General features: G+C 44.6%; 1 protein-coding gene across 1 annotated transcript in view; it reads left to right on the top strand.

Moving 5' to 3' along the window:
• The window catches only part of FSTL1 (follistatin like 1), a 55,064-nt gene extending 34,269 nt beyond the window's left edge, over window positions 1-20,795 (top strand). Inside the window, exons 3-11 of the mRNA XM_058555867.1 lie at window positions 146-250; window positions 2,824-2,953; window positions 3,830-3,862; window positions 5,113-5,243; window positions 9,731-9,849; window positions 11,196-11,308; window positions 11,620-11,730; window positions 14,468-14,544; window positions 18,058-20,795. Coding sequence (XP_058411850.1) covers window positions 146-250; window positions 2,824-2,953; window positions 3,830-3,862; window positions 5,113-5,243; window positions 9,731-9,849; window positions 11,196-11,308; window positions 11,620-11,730; window positions 14,468-14,544; window positions 18,058-18,102 — 864 coding nt within the window. The 3' untranslated portion in view covers window positions 18,103-20,795. The remainder of the gene's footprint in view (window positions 1-145; window positions 251-2,823; window positions 2,954-3,829; window positions 3,863-5,112; window positions 5,244-9,730; window positions 9,850-11,195; window positions 11,309-11,619; window positions 11,731-14,467; window positions 14,545-18,057) is intronic.
• Window positions 20,796-26,427: the final 5,632 nt, after the last annotated feature.

The following is a 26,427-nucleotide window of genomic DNA, read 5'->3' as shown; positions in this document are numbered from 1 at the left end:
AGCTTCTGGCTGTTCAGGACCCTTCAACCCCATGAGCCGCGACTCCAGACCAAGGCCCGAGCCTGAAAGGTAATCACCACCACTGGCTCCTCCCGTGATGGGCTCATCTCAGTGACATGGTTTCCTTTATGATTTTGTGTTTTAGGAAGAACTAAGGAGCAAATCCATGATCTGTGCCAATGTGTTTTGTGGAGCCGGCCGGGAATGTGCAGTCACAGAGAAGGGAGAGCCCACCTGCCTCTGCATCGAGGTAAGTCCTGAGGTCAGGAGCCAGAGGAGAGTGGCCAGCGTGGGCCAGTGTGGCTGCCTTGCTGGAGCTACCTGTTGGCAGAGCAGTGCCAAGGATTTCGTCATCTTCGTAAATGCACACCTTGTCTATCTGAAAGAAGTGGAATTTTCATCCCAGGAGTTAAAAATCAGACGTGAATGCAAGGATGTTTTTTTTATTCTTTTAAAAAATGTTTAGCTTTAGGGGGCCAGCCCAGTGGCCTAGTGGTTAAGTTCAGCTCACTCCCCTTCAGCAGCCTGGGTTCGGTTCCCTGGCGCAGACCTTCACCACTTATTGGTGGTCATGCTGTGGCGGTGACCCACATACAAAATAGAGGATGATTGGCACAGATGTTAGCTCAGGGCGAATCTTCCTCAGAAGAAAAATGCTTAGGTTTGTAAGATTTTTAAATTACAAAATTAACAATTGCTTTTTTTTTTTTTTTTTTTGGTGAGGAAGATTCACCCTCAGCTAACATCTGTTGGCAATATCTTCCTCTACTTTGTATGTGGGATGCCTCCACAGCATGGCTGATGAGTGGAATAGGATCTAAACCTGCGAACCTGGGCCATCAAAGCGGAGGCACAGAACTTGAACTACTCAGCCACGGGGCTGGTCCCCCAGCAATTGCTTTTTATAAGTCAAATAGTACAGACATTTGTACAAATATAAAATTAATAATCTTCCCCATAACTCCCAAATCTCATTAGTCTAAGATAACCAGTGTTAATTCTTTGGTATATATTTGTTTCACGTGTGTTTTTTTTTTCTGTGCTACTATAAACTTACAGGGTTTCCCCCTATTTTGCACAAAAATGGGATCATAATATATATAGACATAGATACATGCAACTTGCATTTTGTACCATTAATATATTACAGACACCCTCCAGGTCAGTGCATGTGGTTCTAACTCATTTTTTAACATCTGCATAATATTTAGTTATGTAAAAGAACCAGATTTATGTAATCATTTTCCTATAGATGGTCATTTAGGTTGTTTCACGGGTTGTTTACCACTACAAACAATAACATGTTATGCAAATATCCTTACATGCTGCTGCCTTTATTTCTGGAAGATTGATTCCCACTAGGGCTTGCTAGGTCAAAGGATATGCAAATTTTTTAAAAAATGGTAGACAGAATGCACATTTTTCAGGTTTGGTTTGGTTTTCAGTGAAGTTTAAAAAGCAAAGTGAGCTTTCGAGAAATACTTCTTCCGTAAGCAGGATTCTGATGAGTTCTCGCTCTTCAGGTGAACATGAATAGCCTGAATGTGTGCCCTTTTTTCCCCTTTCCATCAAACCAACCCATGCCTGGAGATACGTCTGTCTTCCTGAAATAAATACACCCAACTTAGTCCCCAGGTGAAGGATCCTGGTCCATTGCCCCAGAAAGGAAGTCCCTTGACTCAGAAACCGAATACCAGATCCCCTGGGGACCCTGGGAGGTCCTCACCAGAGGTGTACCTGGCCATTGTGTGATGGCATGAGCCTTGACTTAGGGTCCAGAAACTGGCGTCTAGTCTCAGCTTGGCCCCATATAGTTGTGTGATTTTGAGCAAGTGAGTTGCCACTGGATGCCATGGAGACAGAGACCATGTCTGGCTGTGCCCCGTGCCCAGCACGTAGGAAGAACTCAATAATGAGTATTGGTTAAGGGAAGTTCATCTTTCTGGGCTTTGGTTTTCTCGTTGGGTTGGAGAGGTTGGGCTACCTTCCAGTTCCAGTGTCCTGTGTTTCTTTTCACCACGTCTGCTCTTTCTTGCTTTGCTGCCTTTATTAGGTCTGAGCTGAACTTGCTTCCCCCTTTCCCCTTTCAAAAACCACAGAAGTCTAAAGAAACTGAGCTTCCCTGTGACCATGGCACTTTAGCCAAAGCAGAATCAAGTTGTCAAGTGAACTTTAGTCCGTTTCCCTGCCTGTCGTGATTCTCTGCAGTTCTTCATAAAGAACAGGCCTCCCCACCCCTGCCTCACAGCAAGCTTTGCGAGATTTGGAGGAAAGCAGAATGGCCAAATGCTAAACAGTGCAAGAGAGCAAAGATCCTTATCGTTGCACTCCGGAGTAATTGAAGAATTGAGGGAGGGCTGTGTGTTTGCCTGCCTTTCAGTCTCTCCACATTTGCAGTTGTCAGCTCTAGCTGTTTTGTGTCATAGAATGTTGGAATTTTAAGGGATCTTATTAGATCATCCAAAGGCATTGAGTGACTCTACAAAGTGACAGAGAATCCAGATTCCTGACTTCTAATAAAATGTCTTTCCTGCTAATTGATAAGGTAGAGGGAGGGGGAGGGGAGGTCTATGTCTTCCCTGAATAGAAGAGATGACCCTAGACCAGGATCGGCACAGAGGGCCATGCGGGGCTGCAGGGTGATGGGGCGCCTCCAACATTGAGTGAGGTAGGGTCACTGGTGCCAGAGCCGAGGCTCCCTATGCCCTGGTGGGATAGAGGCCATCTCTGCTGGTGGGGAGTCCCCTCACAAGATGGCTCTGTGTGCGTGCGCGTGCACACGTGCACACCTCTGCACGATCATCCTCTGCGGGTCTGTTTCAGCAATGCAAACCTCACAAGAGGCCGGTGTGTGCTAGCAACGGCAAGACCTACCTCAACCACTGTGAGCTGCATCGAGACGCCTGCCTCACTGGCTCCAAAATCCAGGTCGATTATGACGGACACTGCAAAGGTAAGGCGTGCTCTCACCACTGCCTGGCAACTCGGCTATGGGAAGCCAGGGCACAGACCAGTGTGGCGAGCTTCTTGGCTTCCTTTCCACCCTGACCGCAGCGCCCAAAGCTGTGGAGACCACCCAGTTGCTTGGAGACGCATCCTCTTGGCGTTCATGAGCCTACCGGGTTTGCCCTGGATGGCCCGGGGCCTCTGCCCAGGGTTTCCTGCATCAGACCCCCAGGGTGGCTTCCAGCACTGTCTGTAGCTGGATAGTGGTAGGGGACCACCTCAGTAATCAATAATAATAGGGAAGTGTTTAAACAAATTCTGTACCTTTTTAGAAAGCAGGTTAAGTTTCACTTTTCCCATGCTTTTTAAATTTGGACGCCTCTCTGCCCTGGTAGTATTATATTTCCTCTGTTTTACACTCAAATCATTGCCATCAGGATAAGAGGGAAGGGGTCCCAAGCTTGTTGCTAATTAGACACCAGCCCCTGCCAAGCCACCTCCCTGCCCAGCGTCTCTCAGCCTTGAACTTCCCTGGAGAAATAGGAAGCTCTCTCCCACATCTTGGTCTCCACTCCGTTTCCCTATGATTCACATGAGTCCATAATGATTCCATATGAATTCTCAAAGTCCCAGTGGCCCCCTCCCCCAAGCTAACAGGAGGAGGTGTGAGACCAGGAGGGACTTGGGGGCCTCAAAATGTCAAACAATGCAGGGAAGAAAAGATCCCCATTCTTGGAAGAAGGAGAGGAACAAGGACGCAAGACAAAGTGATGAAGAGGTTACGAGTGGCCCCCTTAACGTGGGCAGTTTTAATCCTAGCAATGTGCAGAAATCTTCTTTTCTCTTCACTTTGCATTATGCATTTTCTCCTTTTGTCTTGCAGAGAAGAAATCTGTCCGTCCATCTGCCAGCCCAGGTGAGTGCCTGTTCTTTCTACAGTGTGTATCTGAGGGAGGAGATTCCTTTCAAGATGGAAATTTCACGTTCCACAATCCCTGCCGAAGCTCACAAGATCTTCTGTGTGTCAGAACTTGTGACCTAGAGCTGGTCGCCCTCAACACAGCTCAGAAAAGCTGCAAAACTGCATTTTTTTGTGCTTGCCATTTGAAGCAGCTAGTTGGGTCAGAATGTTGGCTGTGTTTTCCATTTTTGCTGAGGACAGGAAAGCCACTGAGTCTCTCCTCCAGTACTCTGTGAGACATGTGCACGTCACGGGACGAGCAGATTCAGAAAGCACAACTCTTTTTGAAAGGGGATGATTGGAAATGCCAATAAGACTTCTTCCATGGTTTTCTATGAGTAAAAGTGAAAATTTCATCATGATTTATGCTGATAGACCCCTTTAGCATATACTTTTCCTTAGATCTTCACAGTAACCCTGTGAGGTAGCTCTTATTGTAATTACCTTATAGAAGAGGAAATTGAGGCTCAGAGAGATTAAGTGATTTCCCTGAGTCACACAGCTAGGAAGTGGCAGAGTGGGGACAGTGCCCGGATTTCCATTCCCCTGACCCCGTGCCCTTTTCACATCCCAGAGGATTTTCCCCATCCCCCCACCTCTCAGTCCACCTGTTGTTTCCACATGGCTCACAGCAGCTGTCCAGAGCAGGGCTTCACGGCCCTTCCTCGGCCTCCTTTTCTGTTGTTTATAATAAAGGATAATGCAGGCAGTGTACAATTTTAAGTGGGAGAAAGTTTTAATAGACCCAGTTGGTGAGAGAGGGAAAAGGTATATAGAAAGAACCAGAAATCCAGTGGCATAAAGAATTATAATGTTCTCATTTATTCATTTACTGTTTCAGCTCATCTTTGAGCCAAAGAGAGCTGTTCTATCGATTGATTTTTTTTCCTTAGCTTCCTAAAATTAATGAAAATGTCCTTTATTTTTCTGCTCTACTTTTTTCTGACCTAAGCAACATAATCTCTCTGTTTCAATATTCTCAGTCTTTATAAATTTTTTAGAGACATGAGCTTCAATCCTGGGTTGGACACTTTCCAGCATGTACTCTGGGTTGACTCCTCTGTGATAATCCTGTTTCCCTGGAGTGCTGTGAAAATGCGGTGAGATGGCACAGGCAGAGCCCCGGGAACTGAGCCGCCCACGTAGTGGGTGCTGGTGACATGGGGGTCCTCACCGCTCAGCTGACCTCCTCCCCTTTCCTGCAGTCGTTTGCTATCAGTCCAACCGCGATGAGCTCCGGCGTCGCATCATCCAGTGGCTGGAAGCGGAGATCATTCCAGATGGCTGGTTCTCTAAAGGCAGCAACTACAGTGAAATCCTAGACAAGTACTTTAAGGTAATCCAGAGTTGAGGTCAAAGACTGTTCAGCCCCAGAGAAAGGGAGACTTCTTCTCCCCTTGCCTGATCACGTCTCCCCGGAGCACGAGGAAATATAAACCTGCATAGAGTCCCTGAGTGTTTCTTCATCATAGATCATTCCATGGAGCTGTGACAGTCACCTCCTGACCCACTTGATCAGAGGGAGTCCAGGAGTCAAGCCTTTGGGATCTAACACAAATTTAACTGCTCCCTTTGGGCAGTTAAAGGCACAAAGGTCTTAGAGAGCCTGTCCATGAAAAATATGGCCAGGCTCTATCCCCCAATCCCATATGACACCTTACAGAGCTGGCTGCTGCTACCAAATACCTTCTGATCTCACCCAGGCCCAGGTCGCTTCAGCATCTTTCCCACCCAGTTGGATATTTCTCTAAGTCATTAACTTGACATCCACGTCCTGCAGAATCCTCTTCATCTGAGACAAGTCAATGGACTAGTATTTCATGGGTCCAGGATTCTTCATAAACCTAGTTTTTGCTGCTCTCATCATATTTAGTTGAAGAGACAGATTGCTCCAATTAGGGCCAGGAGAGATGCTGCTTCCAAAAAGCAAAATGAGGAAGGAAATAGTATGTAGCAATGAGTACGGCTACCATGGCTTAGAGATCTTTCAGAGAGCTTGAGACAGTTATTAGAAGAAGCAGTTAAGGGCGCTCTTCCAGCTGACTGATGAGGACACAAACATATATGCACATCACACTCAGAGATAAAACATACCACACACAGAAGCACAGACACACACACACACACCACATACAGAGACGTGCGCGCCACACAGACACATCCTACACACAGACACACACATTCAGATACCCACATAAACAAAAAGCCCCCTTCACTTACAGACATGCATCTCTGGGTAGATGCGCTCGGATGCTTCATCCCCAGATGTACATGCCCTCATCACATGCCTCTAGGGCCTGCTGGCCCAGGGGCTAACCAGCCCAAACTCAGGAGCAACCCAAGACCCATGAGGGACTTTTTGGCAGCTCAGTGGCCACCCAACGTGGTCAACACCAGCCTAGTCTGTGGATTCCTTTTTCTGACTGACATTATGGACCCCACAGATGGAGAAATAATGGGTTGGATTGAAATATCTGGCCATTTAAGACTCCGCTTGTGTTATTGTCTTTATTTTTTTTTTTAATTATTTTTTTTTTTTTTTCCTCCAAAGCCCCAGTAGATAGTTGTATGTCATAGCTGCACATCCTTCTCGTTGCTGTATGTGGGACGCAGCCTCAGCGTGGCCAGAGAAGCGGCGCGTTGGTGCACACCTGGGATCCAAAACCGGGCCACCAGCAGCGGAGCGCTCGCACCTAACCACTAAGCCACGGGGCCGGCCCCTGTGTTATTGTCTTTAGATAGAGGCTTCTCTCTTCTATAGGTTTCTCTCTGGATTCCAAGTGTTTGAGATCACACCTGGGAGAGAAAGCTCCACCCTTCTCACTCTGTCCTCTGTCTCAACCACTCCCACATTATGGAGCCCCTGGGGCCAGGGATGGTTCCTTGGCTACAGAAAAACACATTGTATTGCTGAGCTAGGAGAGTCAGACAGGAGCAAAAAGTAACTTAAAGAAAATGATTTTTCAAAAGCTGAGTAAGCAGCACCTGCCAGATCTGTTGTGAGCAGTGACTTTGCAATGGTCATTAGAGCACAGGAGCTGTGGGCCCAGGACACTCTTTCCAAGGGGCCTCTTGGGACCTTGTAACCATTCATAGTGGCCCCTTGATGGCACCCTGCCTCAGGCATCACTGACAGCTCTTATTAATTTGATTCCCAAGTAGCTGGGCCCCGTACCCCCCTCAACACATCTCCACCTCCCCTGGCACTACTTACTATACAGGCTCCCTTCTGCAAACTGCAGGGCCCCTTGAGAAAGTAGCTTTTCTCAGGGGCATTCTCACTCCCAGCCAAGAAGGCTTGATCATGACTGACAAACACAATGCTCACTCTTCCCAGACACTCTGGCACTGTCTTCAGAGAGAATAAGCATTTTCACTATCTACTTTTTGATGAATATCAGAGTCCCATGTGGTGCTATCTTCAAAGAGAGACTCCTTCCCATAGGCAAACAGCTGCCTGTTGGTGAGAGAGCTGATATCTCACAGAGACTGTTTCTGAACCAGTGAACTGCCCTCCAGCCCAGCTGACATTCCTTACATGAAAATTAGTTGAAAAGCAAATCTAATCAGAATGTGGATAAGAACAAAATCAGACTCTCACCTCAACTGGTGATTCAGCCACCATTTCTTAGGTGAAAGCATAGCAGAATGAAGAGGGGAGACCCAAGGAGACAGAGCCTTTCATGGCCATGTCACACACAGCCTGAACTCTGGGGGCAGCCTCCTGGTGGCCAGGGCTGAAACTGGAGCTCAGCCTTCTTATCTTCCTTACCTTGGTGTCGTGTCCCTCATTGCCCCAGCTGCTGTGTGTGAGTGAGTGCCTATCCTAACCCATCTTCTCTGAACAGTCTCCAGGTTTCCAGACTTGCAGTAAGCCCCAAATACGGGTTTCATAACACACATCTTCCTGCCTTTCCATAACCCTATGGTTACATAGAAGAAAAGGGCTGTTATCTCAAGTATACTGGGAAATGCAGGCATACAGAGGGACTGCATTTGTAACCTGCTGGCTGAACAGAGGCCGAGTGAATTATGTTGGTCCGTGATCCAAGGTCACAACCCCCCAGGCATTCCAGGCTGTTTCTGTTCAGGGACCAGACCTCTGTTTTCCTATGGATTCCACATACAGATCTGGCCTGGGGAGGCCCCCATGAGATAAGGGTGCAGTCAGGCTGGCACCTCCTCTCAGCTTCAGGCCTGGATTCTGGTCCCACTGAAGTGAAGTGTGTGCCCTCAGCACCGCCTTTTGAGAACTGCCTGGGTCCCGGGGACTCCGTGATGCCCTCTGGGTCTACAGCTGTTGCTGGGCTGTTCTCCCTGCACTCACTCTGTCATCAGGCCCTGATGGTGTTGGAGTCTATGCGGGTTGCTCCGGTCTGACCAGCACTTGCAACATTTGGACTCAAGAAAGGCCGGTGCTGCTAAGAATGGCACCTGGCCAACCTTCTTTCATTTCTCTCCTTTAATTAATCAAGACCTCACAAGGTGAACACTTAGGGAAGTTTCCTCAGGGTGAATGTATTGTGACTAGGGAATATCAGAGACCTGTTCCTAGGAATTAGGACAAGAAAATAAATAGGTACTGAGTAAGGGCCTGCACGTTTTCTACATACCTGTCATTATACATGCCAATGAAAGATTTACCACCTTAGAGTGGAATACATGTGACACTTGACAGTCATGGAAGGAGAGTCGGTGGCTGTATGTTTCCCTTCTACCTGGAAACCTGTACAGAGTTTTCTTCCAGAATCCCTTACACTATCTGGGGAGCCACCTTGCAAGTAACATAGAGGTAATGATTATTTCCCAGAGCAGCAGTAAGAGGCAGCCTAGGGAAGGAATTTTGAAAAAATTTTTTCCATTGGAACTATTTAGGAGAACAGCAGTGTCCAACTTGGAATTTGATCTGAGCCTTAAAATTGACACCCTCCTCCTGTAGCTAGGGCCTGGGCATCTTGAATGGTCCCAGATGGGTGAGGTGTCAGTTTAGTATCTTGCCAAAGCAGGGACAGTGCCCGAGCTCACTATACCCTTGCCTCTCGCTCATGGCATGTCAGCTGGGTCATGAGGACAGCCTATGCTGGGTAAGCCGAGGACCTGTGCACACATCTGCAGTGGGGCCCACCGCACAGGGCAGAGCGGTGGGGGGCTTTGCACTGCTTCTGCCTGCAGGTTATTCTGGGGCCTTTGCCTTGACTTCTCCCTTCTGTAGTCAGTTAGGGGTACCAGTGTGAAAGTTAAGTACTGAGAGCAGGCCAGGAAGGCTGGAAATCAAGCAGCAAGAAGTGGTCCTGTGATTCCCAAAGTGAGCTCTGAGGATCACCTGCCTCATTATTCTCAAGCAACTTGTTAGAAATACACATCCTGGGCTCCGCCACAGAGATGCTGATGCACAACTTTGTTGTTACATGTTCTTTTGGGTTTGAGAATGTGGTGTGGTGGCTGGCCTGGACCCATGGGTAAAGTCGAGAATGTCTGCGGGTCGTGTCAGGGATGGAGCTCCAGAGTGCTCTCAAGCACCTCAGGCTTCTTGGGCAGCACGGGCCTGTGTTCAGGCTGCCCTCCTGAGCAGGGTCTGGGTTTCAAAGGCCCTCAGTGGCCTCTGCCCAGGCACTTTCACTGTCTCATCTTGGGGTGCAGGTGCCTTCTCTGGGTGCCCCAGGGCTTCAAGCCTTGTTGCTGTAGCTCCCTGAGGCCAGGCCAGGGCAGGGTTGGAACATGTCGAGAACAAGATGAACCAAAGAAGGGCCAAGCCACATGGGGGAATAATGGAACCGGGGTTTTACAAAACTTGCACGAAAGATCTCTTCATCCCCTTTCTAGAACTTTGATAATGGTGACTCTCGCTTGGACTCCAGCGAATTCCTGAAATTTGTGGAGCAGAATGAAACCGCCATCAACATCACCACCTATGCAGACCAGGAGAACAACAAGCTGCTTAGGTGGGTAGGTCGAGGAGTCATCCAGGAGGGGAAGGCTGGATAGGAGAGGGAATTTGAACCCCTTCCTACCTGCAGAGGAGCCACCACTGTCAGTGTGAAGTAAAAAGCAAAATAGGAATTCTGTCTTGGTCTATTCTGTGAACATTCTGAACTAATAATATATTAAGCAGCACCGATATCTGATCAAGTAGTTATTGTTTTTGGCCAGAACTTGCAAGGAATAGAAGAATGTAATTTTAAAATAAATTATCAAGGTTGCATCAAAGCAAAGTTGTTTCTGAGTGTTGTGGGTGATGTTTTAATGGTTAATTTTCCGAAGGAATTACTTTAATGTATTATTTAACCGTGGGTCTAAAATAGCTTTCGTTCTGATTTTTAAGATTATCAGTGCTATTTCATGTAGAGAACCCTAATTATTACAAATGTGAGCATGTCCATCTCCTTTTCTGGTATTATTCCAGAGTAAACATTAATAAAAACCCCTAAGAAACTTCTGGTGTGGTTCCAGTATATCAGTGAGAATTAAAAATAGGAAAGGCACCTCTTGCATTCAAAAGAAATACAAAGCATGAAGCCCAGATTCTAGAATACTTCTTTCTTAATAATAGTCCATGGCCTTAAAGTATAATATCTGCAAATCCTTTGTATTTTGATAACGTGAAATCAGATAATAGTTTACAAGTTCACTGTTTGAGCCTCGTAAGGTCCCAGTGAAGGAGGGCTCCTTGTCCTCATTTTACAGATGAGAAAACAGGCTCAGAGGGGTTGAATAACCAGCTCGAGGCCATTTGGGTAGGAAGTGATGGGGTAGTAAGTGATTGAGCCAGGGCTCCCGTCCAGGTCAAGAGGAGAGTGAGAGAGCTGGGGTTCTAGAAAACTTTTCTGGAAGATCTCTTTCTAGAATGGTGATAGTGGTTATGCTTGCTTGAACTCCATATTCTTTCCAATCAAACATTCCTTTCATATCATCTGTTCCTATCTCTTCTGTTTTGACTTTCTTACATTGGTTAACTTGATGCTTATACTGTGGGGAAAGGCAATTGCTAGTGGAAGTGTGCCAGTAGTGAAACATTTGTCAATCAACGTGGACAAAACCATTCAGGAAACTGTAGTCGTCTTGGGAGGAACATTTGAACAGCTTGAGTGATCTGACATCCAGTATAACAAACCAAGAGTTGGATGCATAACAGGAGTCAGGATGGATAATGGTTGTGAGAAACTTGCTCCATTAACAGATACCTTGGCCTCCTCTGAGGGCCCAGGTGTATATAATCCTGATGCTTATTTCCTTTCTTGGGGAGTGAAGCTGAGGTCTTACTGACACATTTCTCTGTGTTTTGTTTCAGAGGACTCTGTGTTGATGCTCTCATTGAACTGTCTGATGAAAATGCTGACTGGAAACTCAGCTTCCAAGAGTTCCTCAAGTGCCTCAACCCATCCTTCAACCCTCCAGAGAAGAGTATGCTTAACTTAAGAAATAGGGAGTTGAAGGGAGTGGGGGCATTTTGAGGGGCCCAGATAGAGAGGATCGGTGGAGCTCTCCAGAGCCTTCTAAGAAAATTCCCTTCCATGATGGCTCCAGTCCATCATCTCCATGCTGCGGTTCGGGTCCAAAAATCTTAGGGTTGATGGTGGCATTTGCCCAGATATGGCGCCTCTGAGGGACAGGCAGGTCTTGCCTGGGAAAAGGGTAAGGTGTACAGACTATAGCCAAGATGTCGTGTTCCACCATCACCCTAAACTGTTGCCCTTTGTTTCTGGTCCCGTCAGAGTGTGCCCTGGAGGATGAAACGTATGCGGATGGCGCTGAGACCGAGGTGGACTGTAACCGCTGCGTTTGCGCCTGCGGAAACTGGGTCTGCACAGCCATGACCTGCGACGGTGAGCTGAGCCTCAGGCAGAAAGAAAGAACAGCAAGGAGAGAGCTTCCTTCACGAGATAACCATGAGAGAAATGAGGGTGGGGATGATGGAGAAGAGTCAGTGCTTGGAACAAGGGAACTGGGGAGCAAGTGACAGTCTCAGACTTATAATGTTGGAGCTCTCAGGGGGCAGCATTGAGCGCAAAGCACTTACGCTAGATGCATTAAGTGCAAAAATCACTCCAGAGGCTTGGAACAAGAGAGGTTCAAGACTCAAGGCAAGATCAAATGTTGATATGAGATTGGAATAGTAATAATAATAATGAAAGCAAACATTTGTTTCATGAGAACTGTGTGCCAGGCACTCTTCTAAGCACTTTACGTATGAATTCACTTAATCCTTACGACGGCTTAGGAAATCCTATGTGTAAAGACCTCAGGTGGTTGGAAGACAAAACAACTCCTTGCAATCTATACCCAGCAGAAAAAGGAGAAGTGTTCGTAGACCCTCTTTAAATTAACAGAATTGGGTAATCCTAAGAAAAAAAGAGATAGTTGAGACATGGGCAGGGTGGTTTGGGGAGAGAGAGATGACAGAGAGAGTTTGGGGGACCAGCGCAGAAGCCAAAAGTTCTGTTGAAACCACTAGGGTTCCCATTAGGATCCTGGGCTACAATAATGCCAATGATCAAAAGGGACTCTTGAATCAAAGCTGAGCCCTAGGAAAAAACCAGGCACCATTCAGAGTGGGGGCAAGACAGAAGGGTGAAGCCAGATCTAGAATGGAGGGTCACATTCAGTCTGAAAGAAAGGTCAGTTAGAAGGAACCAAGCCCCAAATTTACACCAGATGGGATGAACCTAAAATATTCAACGGAGGCAGGGAGGCACAGGCTGGTCCTAGGACCATGTTCAGGAAGGTCAAGTAAGATGGTAGCTGGGAGACAGAGGTCAAGGACCCGGGAAGAGGTTCTTCCAGACAAGAAGCCCAAGTAACACCAACAGTACAAATGGAACTCAGTACTACCCAGGGAACTGCTAGTCTCCCACTGCCTGGGACCAAGTCGCTTCTCAGTGTGGGAAGGCAGGACGCCAACCTAATTCCAGAAACACGTGGATAAGCAGGAAGAGGCTGTTTAGAGACTATAAATGCCTAGAAGTTGCTGGAAGTCAAAACTAAGCCAGGGTAGTAAGGCCAAGCACACAGTAGCTACTGAAGCCGAGAGAGAGCATCTCTAAACTGCCCAGCCTGCCTCAACCAGGAAGCGTTCTGTACTCATCTTCCCAAAACTCCCTGTAGTAGCTCTCCGCACCTACTGCTCCTGGTCTGGCATGTGAAGTAGCCATCCATTTCTAAGATGCAGGCAGTTGGTGATCCGCTGGTTTACAGGAGAAGCATGGTCATCTGGTCATCTGGATGATAAGCCCTATCACATGCATCAGACAAAATCCAAATGATCACCCCCATGGAACAATGCCCATTTCCACAGCCCCACTGGACAGCTCATCCACCCTCCTGGGATGGCCCAGGTTCAGAGCCCTAGGTGGGTATAAAGAGCACTCTAGATGGTGGTGCCCCAGGGGCCTGAGCACATCTTGGTGTGTGGCCCAAGGATCTGAGAGGACACTGTAGAGGTGGCATTCCAGGGCATTTTTAGGTCAGTACCTGAAAGTTAGTCTGCTCTCAGATCACAAATCCCAATGGGGCAAAGAAGAAGGGGCCTTGAAGTGTGAAGCCAAGTGGAGCCAGAGCCGAGGGAGACTGCTGTGAGGGGCAGATAGATGCTGAAATCGGGAAGACGTGGCGGAGTGGCGTTTCCTAACAACAAACACTATGCTCATAAGCGTACAGATTCCTGGGCTCCATCCCAAACCTGCTGAATCAGAATCCACAAAAGAGCAGCTCAGGAACCTGTGTTTTTAAGATGTATTCTGTGGTGGGTTTTTTTTTTTTATCATTAGGCAAGCTTGGGAAACATTGCTAGATGCAATGCTTATCAACCCTGGCTGCACATCAGAACCACCTAGAGAGTCTACAAAATCCTGGTGCCCAGGCCCCACCTCACAATAGTTAAATTAGAATCTCTGAAGGTGGAATCTAAGCAATTGTATTTTTGTGTGTGTGTGTGTTTTTTGTGAGAAAGATCAGCTCTGAGCTAACATCCATGCTGATCCTCCCCTTTTTGCTGAGGAAGACTGGCCCTGGGCTAACATCCGTGCCCATCTTCCTCTACTTTATATGGGATGCTGCCACAGCGTGGCCTGACAAGCGGTGCCTTGGTGCGCGCCTGGGATCCGAACCACGGGCCACCAGCAGCGGAGCACGCACACTTAACCGCTACCCACGGGGCCGGCCCCCAAGCAATTGTATTTTTAAACGTTCTCCAGGACGTTCTGAGGGCATATGAATGGTTGAGAATCACTGCCCCAGAGGAACTTCCGGAGTCAGGACCCAGATTTTCTCCGTAGCTTTTTCTGTAGGGCCGCCTCCTGGCATGGATATGCTGGAGCAGTTGAAGGGGCCACTAGGAACAGAGGCCAGAGAAGAGTGGAGGTCGATTGCTTTGTTTATTGTGTGTTATTTTGGAGGTGTCAGTTGCACTAGGACACTTGATATTCAGAGAAATGCGGGTAATTCACCTCTCCTTCCGTGCGTTAAATGGGAGATGAAATTGAGAGCCTAAAAGGTAGATATTGGTGGGATCCCTCACGGGCTTCCCTTAGCCACCACTGCTCTGAGCCTTATTTCTTCTTGCAGGAAAGAATCAGAAGGGGGCACAGACCCAGACAGGGGAGGAGATGACCAGATATGTCCAGGAGCTCCAAAAGCACCAGGTGAGTTGTAGCCTCCATGCTGGTTCAGGTATTGCCGTCACCATCAGGCCCTTCCACCACTCAGACGCTGCCTAATGCCCCAGGAGACCAGGGAGACATGCTCTGTTCAATACAGTAGATCCTGAATGATACACCTAGGGTATCAAACCACGATACAGACGGTTCCCTGATGGAGTCCTTGTGGGGCCAGCAGGTTCCAGCAGATGTAGGTTACTACTTGGTAAGTCGTTTTATAAGTAAGAATCAGCCAGGTGGTGATTTGCAAATAGGTTGGAAGTGGTTTGCAAACGAGCGTGGTCTAAGGAAGTGTTACTGTTTCCTGTCAGTGCCCAGACCTGAGGACTGTGAGCTCCTTGAGGACAGGCTCTGTGGCTTGCTCACCATTGTATCCCTGCATTTAGCACAGGGCCTGGTATATAGTTGGCTCTCAATGAGTGTGAAATTAGTGGATTTGGACCATAGCAGAAAGGATTTAAGTTAAATGCCAAGCTGGCTAGAACACAGCCCAGGATTGACAAACACAGGGAACTTAGAGGTTCTGCTTCCTCGAGACTTGAGAAGATAATAAATAAGAATTCTGTTCAGGTTCAGTGTCATTAAGTTGAAGGCCTTCTTGGGGAAAAGCTTCTTAGCAGAATAGTGATTCACTGATATATTTGCTAAGGGCCTGGAGAGAAAACATGGATATGCTGGACTCCTGGGCCTATCTTTCCACTGGTTTACCATGTAGTCTTAACAAAGGATATTGCACCTTAGATCACTTGTCTGTAGACTGGGTCTGGTAATTTTTGGGGGAGGAAGAAATATTCTTCTACTCTTCTAGGTTCTTCTGGCTTGTCTAAGAATTAAATTGACATGAGATAGAATAACAGGAGAAAATTAAACAAGTTTAATAACATGAATACATGGGAGAAACCCAGGAAAACTGAGTCACTCGCCAAAATGACAGAAGCCACCCCCTTAAATACCATCTTCAGCTAAAGACAAAGGAGTATGTTGTGGGTAGTGGTTTGAGACTTTAAAGGGGAGGAAGGCAATTCACATAGAGGTGAAATGTTTGTTTACCAAACATTTGCCATGCCTTGCAGAGACAATGAGACTTGGAGAGGACTTGGATCAAATGGGCCTTGCTAGGTTCCTCCCTGTCTACCACACCTAGTTCATGCTATACTATAGTGATCTATGGCGATAGCTCCTTCCTGGAACAGGCCTTCTATCTTAAATTCTTTTAGACAGTTAGGTGGAAGGTCAAAAGTTTTTCCTGAGTCTTGTTCTTAAAAATAAACCAAAGAGCCACATTTTGGGGTAGAAAATTCTGCTCCCCTATGTAATACAAGCCTTATGTCTGACATAAGTTTTTAAGGAATATAATGGTCACAAGAACTGCTTAACTATTGAGATTAAATATTTGACTTGAAAATAAAGAATTATTAATATTAATAATGATTGCTTAATAATTGCTCATATTTATTGATGGTTTTTTTATATGCATTTTATCATTATTGTCACTGATAGTGTAGAAACCCATGTCAGTTTTTTAAACAAAAGCAGCCTTTTGCTTTTTCATGTTTCAGCAGCCTTGAGTCTCCAGATGAGTACAGCCCCATAAAAGAAAAAAAGAACTTAATAGGAATTCCTTTCGTCTAGGGTGAAGAAGTGATCAGAGTAGAAAGTGGGGAGTGAATTATAATAGCTAACATTTTTAAGTGTCTCTGTTTTATGTGAGTTCCCTCAGAAGTAGATGCTAAGGCAAGGACTCAAGTACAGATAGTTTATTAGGGAGGCAATCCCAGGAAACACCAGAAGGGAAGTTGGGAAGTGAGCCCAGGAAGGGGAGGAAGCAATCGAGAGTGTATATCCAGACAAGTTAGCACTGTAGGCAAGTGGAGCTTAGTCCTGTTGTGGAACTCGGGGAGCAGAGTTACCACACCTGAGGGGGAGGGAAGCTGGGCTGTTCCTACATGAACTCCCGTCAACCATTGGCTGAGGGCTGCTACCAGGAAACATGAATTCCCTGGCATCTGGCCTGCCAGCATGTGTGGGCAGAGCAGGCTCCAGCAGCCAGAGAAAGCCTCAGGCTGAGAGATGCAGGTGCTGGCAGTTAGAAGCCATGCAGTGTACTGAAACATTAAAGGCAAGGGGCCATGGATGAGGCACTAACAGTATCCTCTAGATGCCAGGCACTGTTGTTGTTTTTTATTCCTATTTAATTTTTTTATTGAGATATAATTCACATACCATAAAACTCACCTTTTTAAAGTGTACAATCTAGTGTTTTAGGATATTCACAGGTTTGTCAATAATCACTACTAATTCCAAAACATTTTCATCATCCCCAAAAGAAACCCTATACCCATTAGAAGTCACTCTGTATTCTCTTTTCCCTCAGCCTCTGGCAATCACTAATCTGCTTTCTACCTCTATAGATTTGCCTGTTGTGGACACACATAAATGGAATCATACAATATATGGCATTTTCTGTCTGACTTCTTTCATTTGGCATAATGTTTTCAAGGTTTATCCTTGTTGTAGCATGAATCAGTACTGCATTCCTTCTTATGGCTAAATAACATTCCATCGTGTAGATCTACTACATTTTTGTATCCATTCATCTGTTGATGGATATTTAGGTTGTTTCCACTTTTTGGCTATGATGAATAATGCTGCTCTGAACAGTCTCATACAAGTTTTTGTGTGGACATATGTTTTCAGTTCTCTTGGGTATATACCTAGGAGTGGAATTGCTAGATCCTATGGTAATGGTGTTTAATCTTTTGAGGAACTGCCACACTGTTTTCCAAAGTGGCTGTACCGTTTTACATCCTCACCAGCAGTGTTCCAGTTTCTCCACAAATTCACCAACATTTGTCATTGTCCATTATTTTACCATCCTAGTGGGTGTGAAGTGGCATCTCACTGTAGTTTTGATTTGCATTTCCCTAATGACTAATGGTATTGAGCATCTTCTCATGTGCTTACTGGCCATAAGTGAGAATATCTTTGGAGAAATCTGCTACTGTTGTAAGAGGTGGTACTTTATCACCCTCATTTTGTAGTTGAAGACGTGGAGGCACAGAAGTTTTCATAATATGGCCAAAGTCCCCCAGAAAATAGCACAGCCATGATTCAAGCTCAGGGGGTCTACCTCCAGAGCCTGATGCTCTTAACGCTTCTCTGGACTTGGATTCAGAACATCTTGTAGCACTTCCATTTAGTATCCTTTTCTTCATCTTTAAAATGGGGATAATAATGTCTGGCCTGATTATTTCATAGGCGTTCAAATGGGGTCAGCTCTTAATTCAGTGACAGCTCCTACACGACCAAGTCATGAATAAGACATGATCCTTGCCCTCGAGTTGTTCGTCATCCACAGCCGAGACAGAGAAGTAAACAGAAATAAAATTCAGCATGAGCATGTATCTGTCAATGCTATATAAAGTCTTCAGGTCTAGATAAGTGTCAGCCCTTTTTTTTTTTGTATTTCATAATGGTTATTTCTCTTGCTTCTCAAAGGAAACAGCTGAAAAGATCAAGAGAGTGAGCACCAAAGAGATCTGATGAGGAGGCATCTGGGAACGGTGTCTGGAGCCTGGCACCTCCTCTTCCCCTTCAGCGCTGAGTCCAGTATACGCACGTGTCTGCTACAACCGCCAAATCACCAGTATTTGCTTGTATAGCAATGAGTTTTATTTTGTCTATTTGTTTTGCAATAAAGGAAATGAGGGTGGCTGGCTAGGAGGGGAAGGGCCATAGCCTTCATTTCTAGGAGTGCTTTGAGAGAAACTGTGCAAATGGTGCTCGGGGGCTGGAGGCAAATAAGGAAACTGCATCAGGGTTGGCAGAGGAGCAGACCCAGATCTGAACCACTTCTGAGTCTCCTACAGCTATAACCATGCTGCAGGGAGAGCCAGCAATGCCAGAGGGAACCTAGCAGGCTGTTCTAGAGAGGAGGGGTTTGGGAAGCTCGTTGGAGAAGAACACTTGCTGCTTCCGGCTCTTCCTTTTGCCATCAGCATAACAGGCCTGTGCTTCTCCTCATGGCCCCAACCACTGCCTCTAGTTGCACAGCCATCCTGCTAGTTACCCAGTGTCCCTCAGACCTGATGGAGTTTCTGGGAGGGTCTACCCAAATGATGCAGATACTTGTATACTTTGAGCCCCTTAGAGACCTAACCAAATTTTTAAAATACTTTTTACCAAAGGTGCTATTTTTCTGTAAAACTTTTTTTGGCAAGTTGACTTCATTCTTCAAGTATTATCATTATATTATTGTTGTTGTTTTTTAATATTTTATTTTCTTGACTAGAAATTAAGCTTTTGTAATTATTTTTCAGTAGTCCTACCATTTCAGAGGTGGGAGAGTTTGGGGTTCTTCCTGGTGCAGGGACCGCTCTAACCCAGACACCCCCGCCTCATCACATACTAGATGCAGCCCAGAGTTTGGCCCCCTGACTTCCAGTGGGTCAGCAGTCTGCCAGAGGAGCAGCGGGTGCCTCAGACAGAAGCCAGGGGAAGAACAAGCATCTCCATACAAAGCTTTCAAGATCCAAAAAGCTAATTTGTTTTCATTTATTCTGATAAATTCATGCAAATCAATATTCCAAAGGATGGAGACAAGTGCAGCTAAGCAAGGCTTAGATATCCCAGCCTATTGAGATGCTCATTGATCCCCCAGTGAGAGTGGTGGATCAGTGGAGAGTGGTGGCGAGTGACTTTGGCCCTGTCTCTTCCTATTTCTGGGCCTCAGTTTCCTCAGTGAGCAGGTAGGAATGCATTAACCTTTCTATTTGATAAATTAGAAATTCTGTGATTCTGATCATTGGTCCAGAAGAAGACAGGCTCCTATGATTTTCCTTCTCCTTAGGATAAATGGAACCTTGTTGTTATAACAAGAAGAGTCAGACAGTCAAAAACAAGACAACCAAATCTGACCTCAGTCTGAATGGCCCCACAGGCTGTGGTGTGATGGAGAGCCCTCTCAGGTGAAGCCTGCCCAGGAAGAAAGTGGGAAAGAGAACCACTCCACTTTGTCTTCCCATTTGCATTTCATTTCTAACCTTGGAAACAGAAATGGCTTTCCCTTTAGAAATGAAGACAAAAGAAGATTTCACATTTCAAGGGGGGGAAAAATGGAAATTGAATCTTAAAACCGTGATTGGGGAGAAGTCAGTCGTTCCTGTGTCTCTTGGCCTCTGTGATTATTAACCCCACTCAATACCATGTCTGAGATGCATTTGGAGTAGCAAAGATTAAAAACTTCACATAAGATCTCATTTTCAAAAAGCAGATTACAGACCACCAGAGGGAAATTATATGTAGGGTGTGCCGCACAGGCAGCTCTGAGGAAGTTGTGCTGAAAATGGAATTCCTTCTAAACAAGTTTCCTTGTTCTCCTTGGAAGGGAGAACTCCACTTTGTTTAGAATTCTAAGCTTTTATATATCATCCCACTTCAGAGCTCTCTTCGAACCCCATTTGTGCAGTCTGAAATGCACCTCACTGTCCAAGGGTCTTGAAGAACCCCCAACAGCATGCTTTGATCAATTTGCCAGCCCCTGGACACTATGGGAGAGAGGGCAGAAGAGAAGAGGGCAGAAGAGAAGAGGGCAGAAGCCAGAGTGTCTCCTCACCAGTTACATTTAGGACAGTGGTTGCCATCGAAGACTACCTTACCCTGCAACATTGAATTCCCAAGAGCAATTTTGCATTCCTCCTGTAAATAGGGAAGCTACTGCCTGCACCACGGAATCACATGATCTGATGACCATTCACAGAAAGCTGCTAACTAGCCTAGTTCCGGGAGTCTTGCATAGAGCTTTGCATGGAGCAAATAAACAAGATTAAATCAGGTTCAGTTCCTCCAGCTCTAAAAGCACCGGGCTTAGACTGCAAGCTTCCTTGGGTTTTCTCTGTGTGTATATGGTTTTATAAACATTACAGCATCTGTTAAGATTCAGTGTCCATGGAAACCTTCTCACATGCCATGACTCTGGACTCCATCACTGTTTTTGGGAAGCAGGGCTCCTCCACCTGCTAATAAGCCCACGTGGACCAGTCTGAATGTCTTTCCTTTACACTTATGTTTTTAAATAGTCAATTTCAAGAAGTAATTTGAGCAGATTTCTGTTGCCTATGTGTTTGTGAAACGTATTTGTATTTAGTAGGCTTCCATATTGCATTTAACTTGTTTTTGTAACTCCTGATTCTTTTTTTTTTATTGGATACTATTGATAAATAAAGAAATTAAAATGATAGCTGTATTGGTTTCCATCCCCCCAATTAAGGTCAAATAAAGTTGTGAGAACATTAACCATTTACCTCATAAAAGTGGATTTGTGTTTCAGGAGCCTTAAAAGAGGCCTGAAGAGTTTCTCCTAATAAAATCTTGGGACTGCAGCTGGGAGGGAAAGTTTGCTCAGGGACTGATAGAACAAGTTTATTTAAAAGAATCATGGCTGGTGCGTCCTGGAATGAGAAGTCAGGGAGCATTCCTGTATTGGGAGGAGGTTAAACTAAGTGACTCCTAAAGCCCCCATGGATCTTATGAGACTGGAACAGCATCAGGTGCTGCTGACTGCAGGTAAACCTGTATGAGAAGCCAAATAAACCCGGGAAGGTGGCGCAGGGAGCATGCCAGGGTCTGGTTGGATAACTGTAATGGCTTTTTACCTGATACACATGTATCCCACAGGGATAAATATTTCCAAGTGGACTGAATGTCGACTGGTTAAAACCCTCTGTTCTGCTCCATCTTGGAGACACGAGACTAATATTTGCCTTCCGCCTCCCTGTCCAAGTGATTCTTACAAGTGTCATGCACTTCCCACCCCCAATAATTCTGTCTTTCAAAAGAGCTCATTACGATTGATGAGATTTAAGTTTTCTTAATTTTAGTCATAAGTGTAGAAGTCTTGCCTCTCTAAAATTATAGCCAGGTCACCTTGATTGGATTTGGGGTATTACTCAAATACGAATCAAATGTTAAAAGGCAATCTCTGGTTATGTTATTGCTACAGATTACTGATCTCATTAATCACAATTTAATTCGTCAAATTTTCATTCTCAGAAGGGAATCTGAAACCCAGTTTGAAGGGTACCTTGTCAACAACCACTCTAAATACTGGTTGGCCCCTCCCAACCTTCTACCATGCTGTGGGAGCAATTTTCTTGTTATCACAGTATGTTTATGTTCAGGAAGTGACAATGAATTAAAATAGCCTGAAAGAAGCATAATTCAGAAGGTAAGTTTACTATAATCAAAATGTAATATTATGAATTGTGCAAATTAGTACAAATTACTTTGATTAGCTTTAGTTTTGGAGCACCTGTGTCAAGTTCCCATTAGTCCTCTTGAATTACTTCTGAAATAAGGGGAGGAAGAGGGGAAAAAAGAATATGAATGAGTAGATAGATGTAAGCAGATGCCTCAGATCCCTGGAGTAAATCTAGCATGGATGAGGGGCATGGAGAGAGTAAACCCTGGACTACTGATGCTGAGGGCTGTTTCATGATTAACCTGCCTGAATGAGCAAGTCGTCCTCTCAATAGGAGTTAAATTTTTTTAATTGTTTAACACTTATTTCTTATTGAAAAAGTAAGATAGGCACATGGTAAGAAAAAAAAGAAATTGTATCAAAGAAAATACAGTGAAAAAATTTATTCTCTTAGAAGGTATGTAGATTTAGAAATTTGCTTATAATTGCCAATTGTCCTTCAAAGAGGTCGCACCATTTACATTCGCACCAAAAATACACTGAGCATGTCTATTTCCCTACATTTTTGCAAGGGCTGTGTCTTTAAACTTTTGGGGCCTCTGACAATCCCCAAAAATGGAAACTCATTGTTGCTTTATTTTTGACTTATTTATTTTATTATTCCTTTTGCAAGATTGAGCATCTTTCCATGAATTATTGGTTCTTGTCCTTTTCTTTCTTTCCCTTTGCTCATATTTCTGTTGGTTGCTGGCCTTTTCTTATTGGTTTGTGATAGTTCTTCACATATGGTTATTAACCCTTTGTCATGAGAGTGGCAAGACCTAGCAGTAGTAGATCAGTTAGAGGCTGTTTCAGGAATGAGGCAAGAAATAATGGTGACGTGAATTAAGATAATGGCGCTGGGGACTAACAGGAGGTTAAAGAGGTAGCATTGACATGAGTTGGCTATTGACTGGCTTTGGGAGTTGAGATAAACAGTCAAGAATGACTCCAAGGTTCCAGCTTGGACAATTTGGTAGTGGTGCCATTTCCTGAGATTGGTAAGACAGCAGAAGTTACTTGGCTGGAGAAGGGAGAAAGGAATGGGAGATGATGAATTCAGTTTTGCACGGGTTGAATCTGAGTTGCCTTAAGACATCTAAATGGAGATATCTTGTGAGCAGTTGAATCAAAAGTTTCTAGAAGAGATCTGGGCTGGAGATAGAGAGCTGGGAATAGACAGCGTAGAGATAGTATTCCTTTGTGTAGACAAGATGGTCAAGTGAGAAAAAACGGAAATGTTGAATTGAAAGAGTCCATCATAAAGAAATAGAACCCTTTTGAGAATCTCTGGGTGTGTGTATTTCTCCTGCTCCCTCATGGCATCATTAACAAAAAGTGTACACAGTTAGAGAAATGGTACCATGGGTTGGATTTATATATGCTACATGCTGAGAGCATAGCATGTAGAGAATTCAGATGGAAAATAATACTGTGGATTCTATCAAGAGGTCAAAACTGACAAGGAAAAAAAATTTTTTTAAATAAACTGAGAAGGAACCACCATGCACATATGGAATGGAGTAACACAACTTGTTGGAAAATAAGTTAAATGAATTTAGGAGATAGGAACAAGAAACGCACCCTGATGATTATCACAGGAATGCACAGGTCTTATCTGACCTGCTGTGGTCAGATAAGAAACTTTTACAAAAACTTGACAATGTTAGAGCCTATAAAAACAATGTATTGCCAGGAAAATAAGAGACAAGATTGTCAATGAATAAGAATAAAATATTTAACCAGGAAACTTGTATAAAATTTCAACAGAATGAAACATGTTTGAAAGGAAATTTTTGCCCCCAAAAGATAAGGGACTTTATCCTTCTAGTTCCTAGCTTAGATTTAATTATACAAGTTGGCAGAATTTGTCATTTTCCAAGGAGCAGGGACAACTCAAAGCAAAATGTTTGCTTCAGAATTCTTTGCTTCAGAATTCAGACTCCATAGTTAAAGCTGGTAGTCAGTAATATATATCCTCACATATTCTTTGTCTTTCATAAATGCCAGTCATTTTTAGATTCATGTTTCAGCTTCTTTCTAATTGACCTGAATCATAACATCGTTCTTATTGTGACTGATAATAGTACCTACCTCATTCCTGTTTTTTTTTTAAGTCCAATGAGCTAATGTATATAATTGTTTTTTGAATAGTCTCTGGCACGTAGAAAGTGCTATGTAAGTGTCAAGTATCATTATTATTATCAATTATTTTCATCTATTATACATTCTCATAATTCTCACAATGACCCTGTGCAAAAGATATTTTACAGATAAGGAACATACAGTTCCTAAAGTTTAAGGAACTTGTTAAGACCATACAACTAGCAAGGAACAGAGTCAGGATTCAAACCTGGGTCCCTCTCATACTCATTCTACCTTGTCACACAATGTTTCCCTTTATTTGAAAGATCACATCAGTATGAACCACTAATCCCTAATTAGTGTTCTCCATTATGTAGCTGCTGATCCTGTGTCAGTAATTCATAAGTTTCTTTATTTAGTTCTAATCACTGTCTGCACATCCTCTCCCGCTTTGGTTTCTTTTAAGTAGATTTGTGAATGCAGTTCAGGCCAGGCCTGTGAAGTTCCCTGAAATGTGATCCCCAGTCCAACTTGGTCTCCCCAGACGTGACACGTCCAGGAGTCATGCCAGCCAATGTGGGTCCCCCAGCAACCTCCAGCACACACCTCAAAAGTTCAGCCTGGTAAAAATTTACCCTAGAATGCAGACGTCAAATCTGTACAGTTGTACAAACCTCCCTGGTGTGCCTTCTTCCTGTGCCATCCTCTATGGAGGATTTAGAAGCAGACATATATCTTATTTCCATGGAAATTATTTCATCACCTGAATCCAGTGATTCAAAAAATTTGGGTTTTGGGCCAGTTAAAATCTCTGCTTCCTGGACAGTTGTCTGTCTGGTCTTTTCTCTTATGTGCCTTTTTCTCCTCTCTCCCATAATCTAAGCTTGATTCCTACAAGGCCCAGCCCCTAGGCTACTTTCCAGAAGGAACAAAGGAGGAGAATCTGTATAAAAAGCATAGAGATAGGAGAGATTTGGGAAGCGGGGTATAGGAATAATAAAGACTCTGAAATCACTTGGGCAAATCAGAAGAGTTCAAGAGTTAGTCTCATCTTCTTTGCATTTCCAAGATTTCCATAGGCTTTGCCCAGTAATACCCAGAGAGGGCTTTTACAAATATAACAATTCCCATCCATAATCAGTTTTAGGAAGATGTCTCTTTCTCAGGTTCTCCTTTGTATCAGTGAAGTGCCATATAACATCATTACCAAAACCTAAAACATGTGGCTTAGAGAAAACCCGGTCTGCCCTGAACTCTCCGGCAGTGTCTGTCACTGAAGCACCTCATCAATGAAATGTACACAGGGTGGAGAGTTCATCAGGCTTTTACTCGTCATTCATTTGCAGTTAAGATTTTTAAGTTTGACCCAGAGGACTTAACATGTGAGAGGCATAAGGTCAATAAAAATAAATCTTATAAATAAAAGAGAGAATTAGAGATTTAAAAATATAAGACTTTAACATACAGACCTAAAAGAGACAAAATAAGGGAGCTCCTATGGTTTTAGTCAACATCCAACACACCGGACCTGTTACTTCCTTACTCTTTTTCTGTTTATAACAGACAGGTGCCTGGGACAAAAAGAATATCATCCTCAAGAGAAAACCAGGAGCTCCAGTGGCTAAAGGCAGGACAGTCTGGTCCTTGGGCGGATGTGATTCAGATCTCTTAATAGTAGTCATATGTGTGAGGATACCTTCTCCCTATAGAAAAGAAAGGAAGAAAACATGGTTGACCAGAGTTGTATATTAGAGGCAAACCCTGAATTCAGCTACAGTGCATTTCTGAAAGTCACACAGGAAAGAACAGCTGTGAAAGATGAATTCTCTCTGTTCCTCCTAAGAGCAGTAGCCCTAAATAACTTTCAGACACCACTAGCAGCTCTCCTTCATTTGTAGGGCAAAATTCCAATTTACTCATTCATTAATTCAACAATATTGTTTGGGGAACAATTAAAGAAGCAAAATGGAAAGGGGAAGTGAATAAGATATTTCCTACCAACTTTCTGAGAGAGAAGGGACACAAGCGAAACAGGCGCAGGGCCTTGGAGTAGCACCGCTGTGTCTGTTAGGCTTGTGGGGCTGAGACACATGTAAGAGGAGCTGATGTCATCAGTCAGCAAATCCCACCACATTCCAGTATACGCTGAAGGAACTCATCCCAGGCCAAGGAAAGACTGCAGAGTCTGCTTGTTAGTCTGTGAGCCCATAGGGGGAGAAGGGAGGAGGATACCCCTGACGTTTCCTGAGAAAAGGAATAAGGAGGTCGTGCATTTCCATTTCAAGGTTCCAAGTTATTTTGCATCTCTGGTGCCAAGAGGATAAGACTCAGAAGTTAAGAGCTAACACCTATTCTAACAGCCTACTAAGTGTTAGGAGCCAGAAAAGAGAGAGAGGGAAACGTGGTCCCTGCTCATGAGTGATTCACAGCCTTGTGACAAGATGAATAAGAATGAATTTCAGCAATGCAATAAGTTTGTAAATATAATGTGTTTGAGGTGCAATAGAGAGTGTGTTTTTCCAGGGCAGTCACATTGCATTCATTCA

The sequence above is a fragment of the Diceros bicornis genome, chromosome 15, assembly GCF_020826845.1.
Source record: "Diceros bicornis minor isolate mBicDic1 chromosome 15, mDicBic1.mat.cur, whole genome shotgun sequence".
In the NCBI taxonomy this organism is placed as follows: domain Eukaryota; kingdom Metazoa; phylum Chordata; class Mammalia; order Perissodactyla; family Rhinocerotidae; genus Diceros; species Diceros bicornis.
The sequence above is the reverse complement of the archived record's forward strand: the minus strand, read 5'-3'. Positions and strand labels throughout refer to the sequence as shown.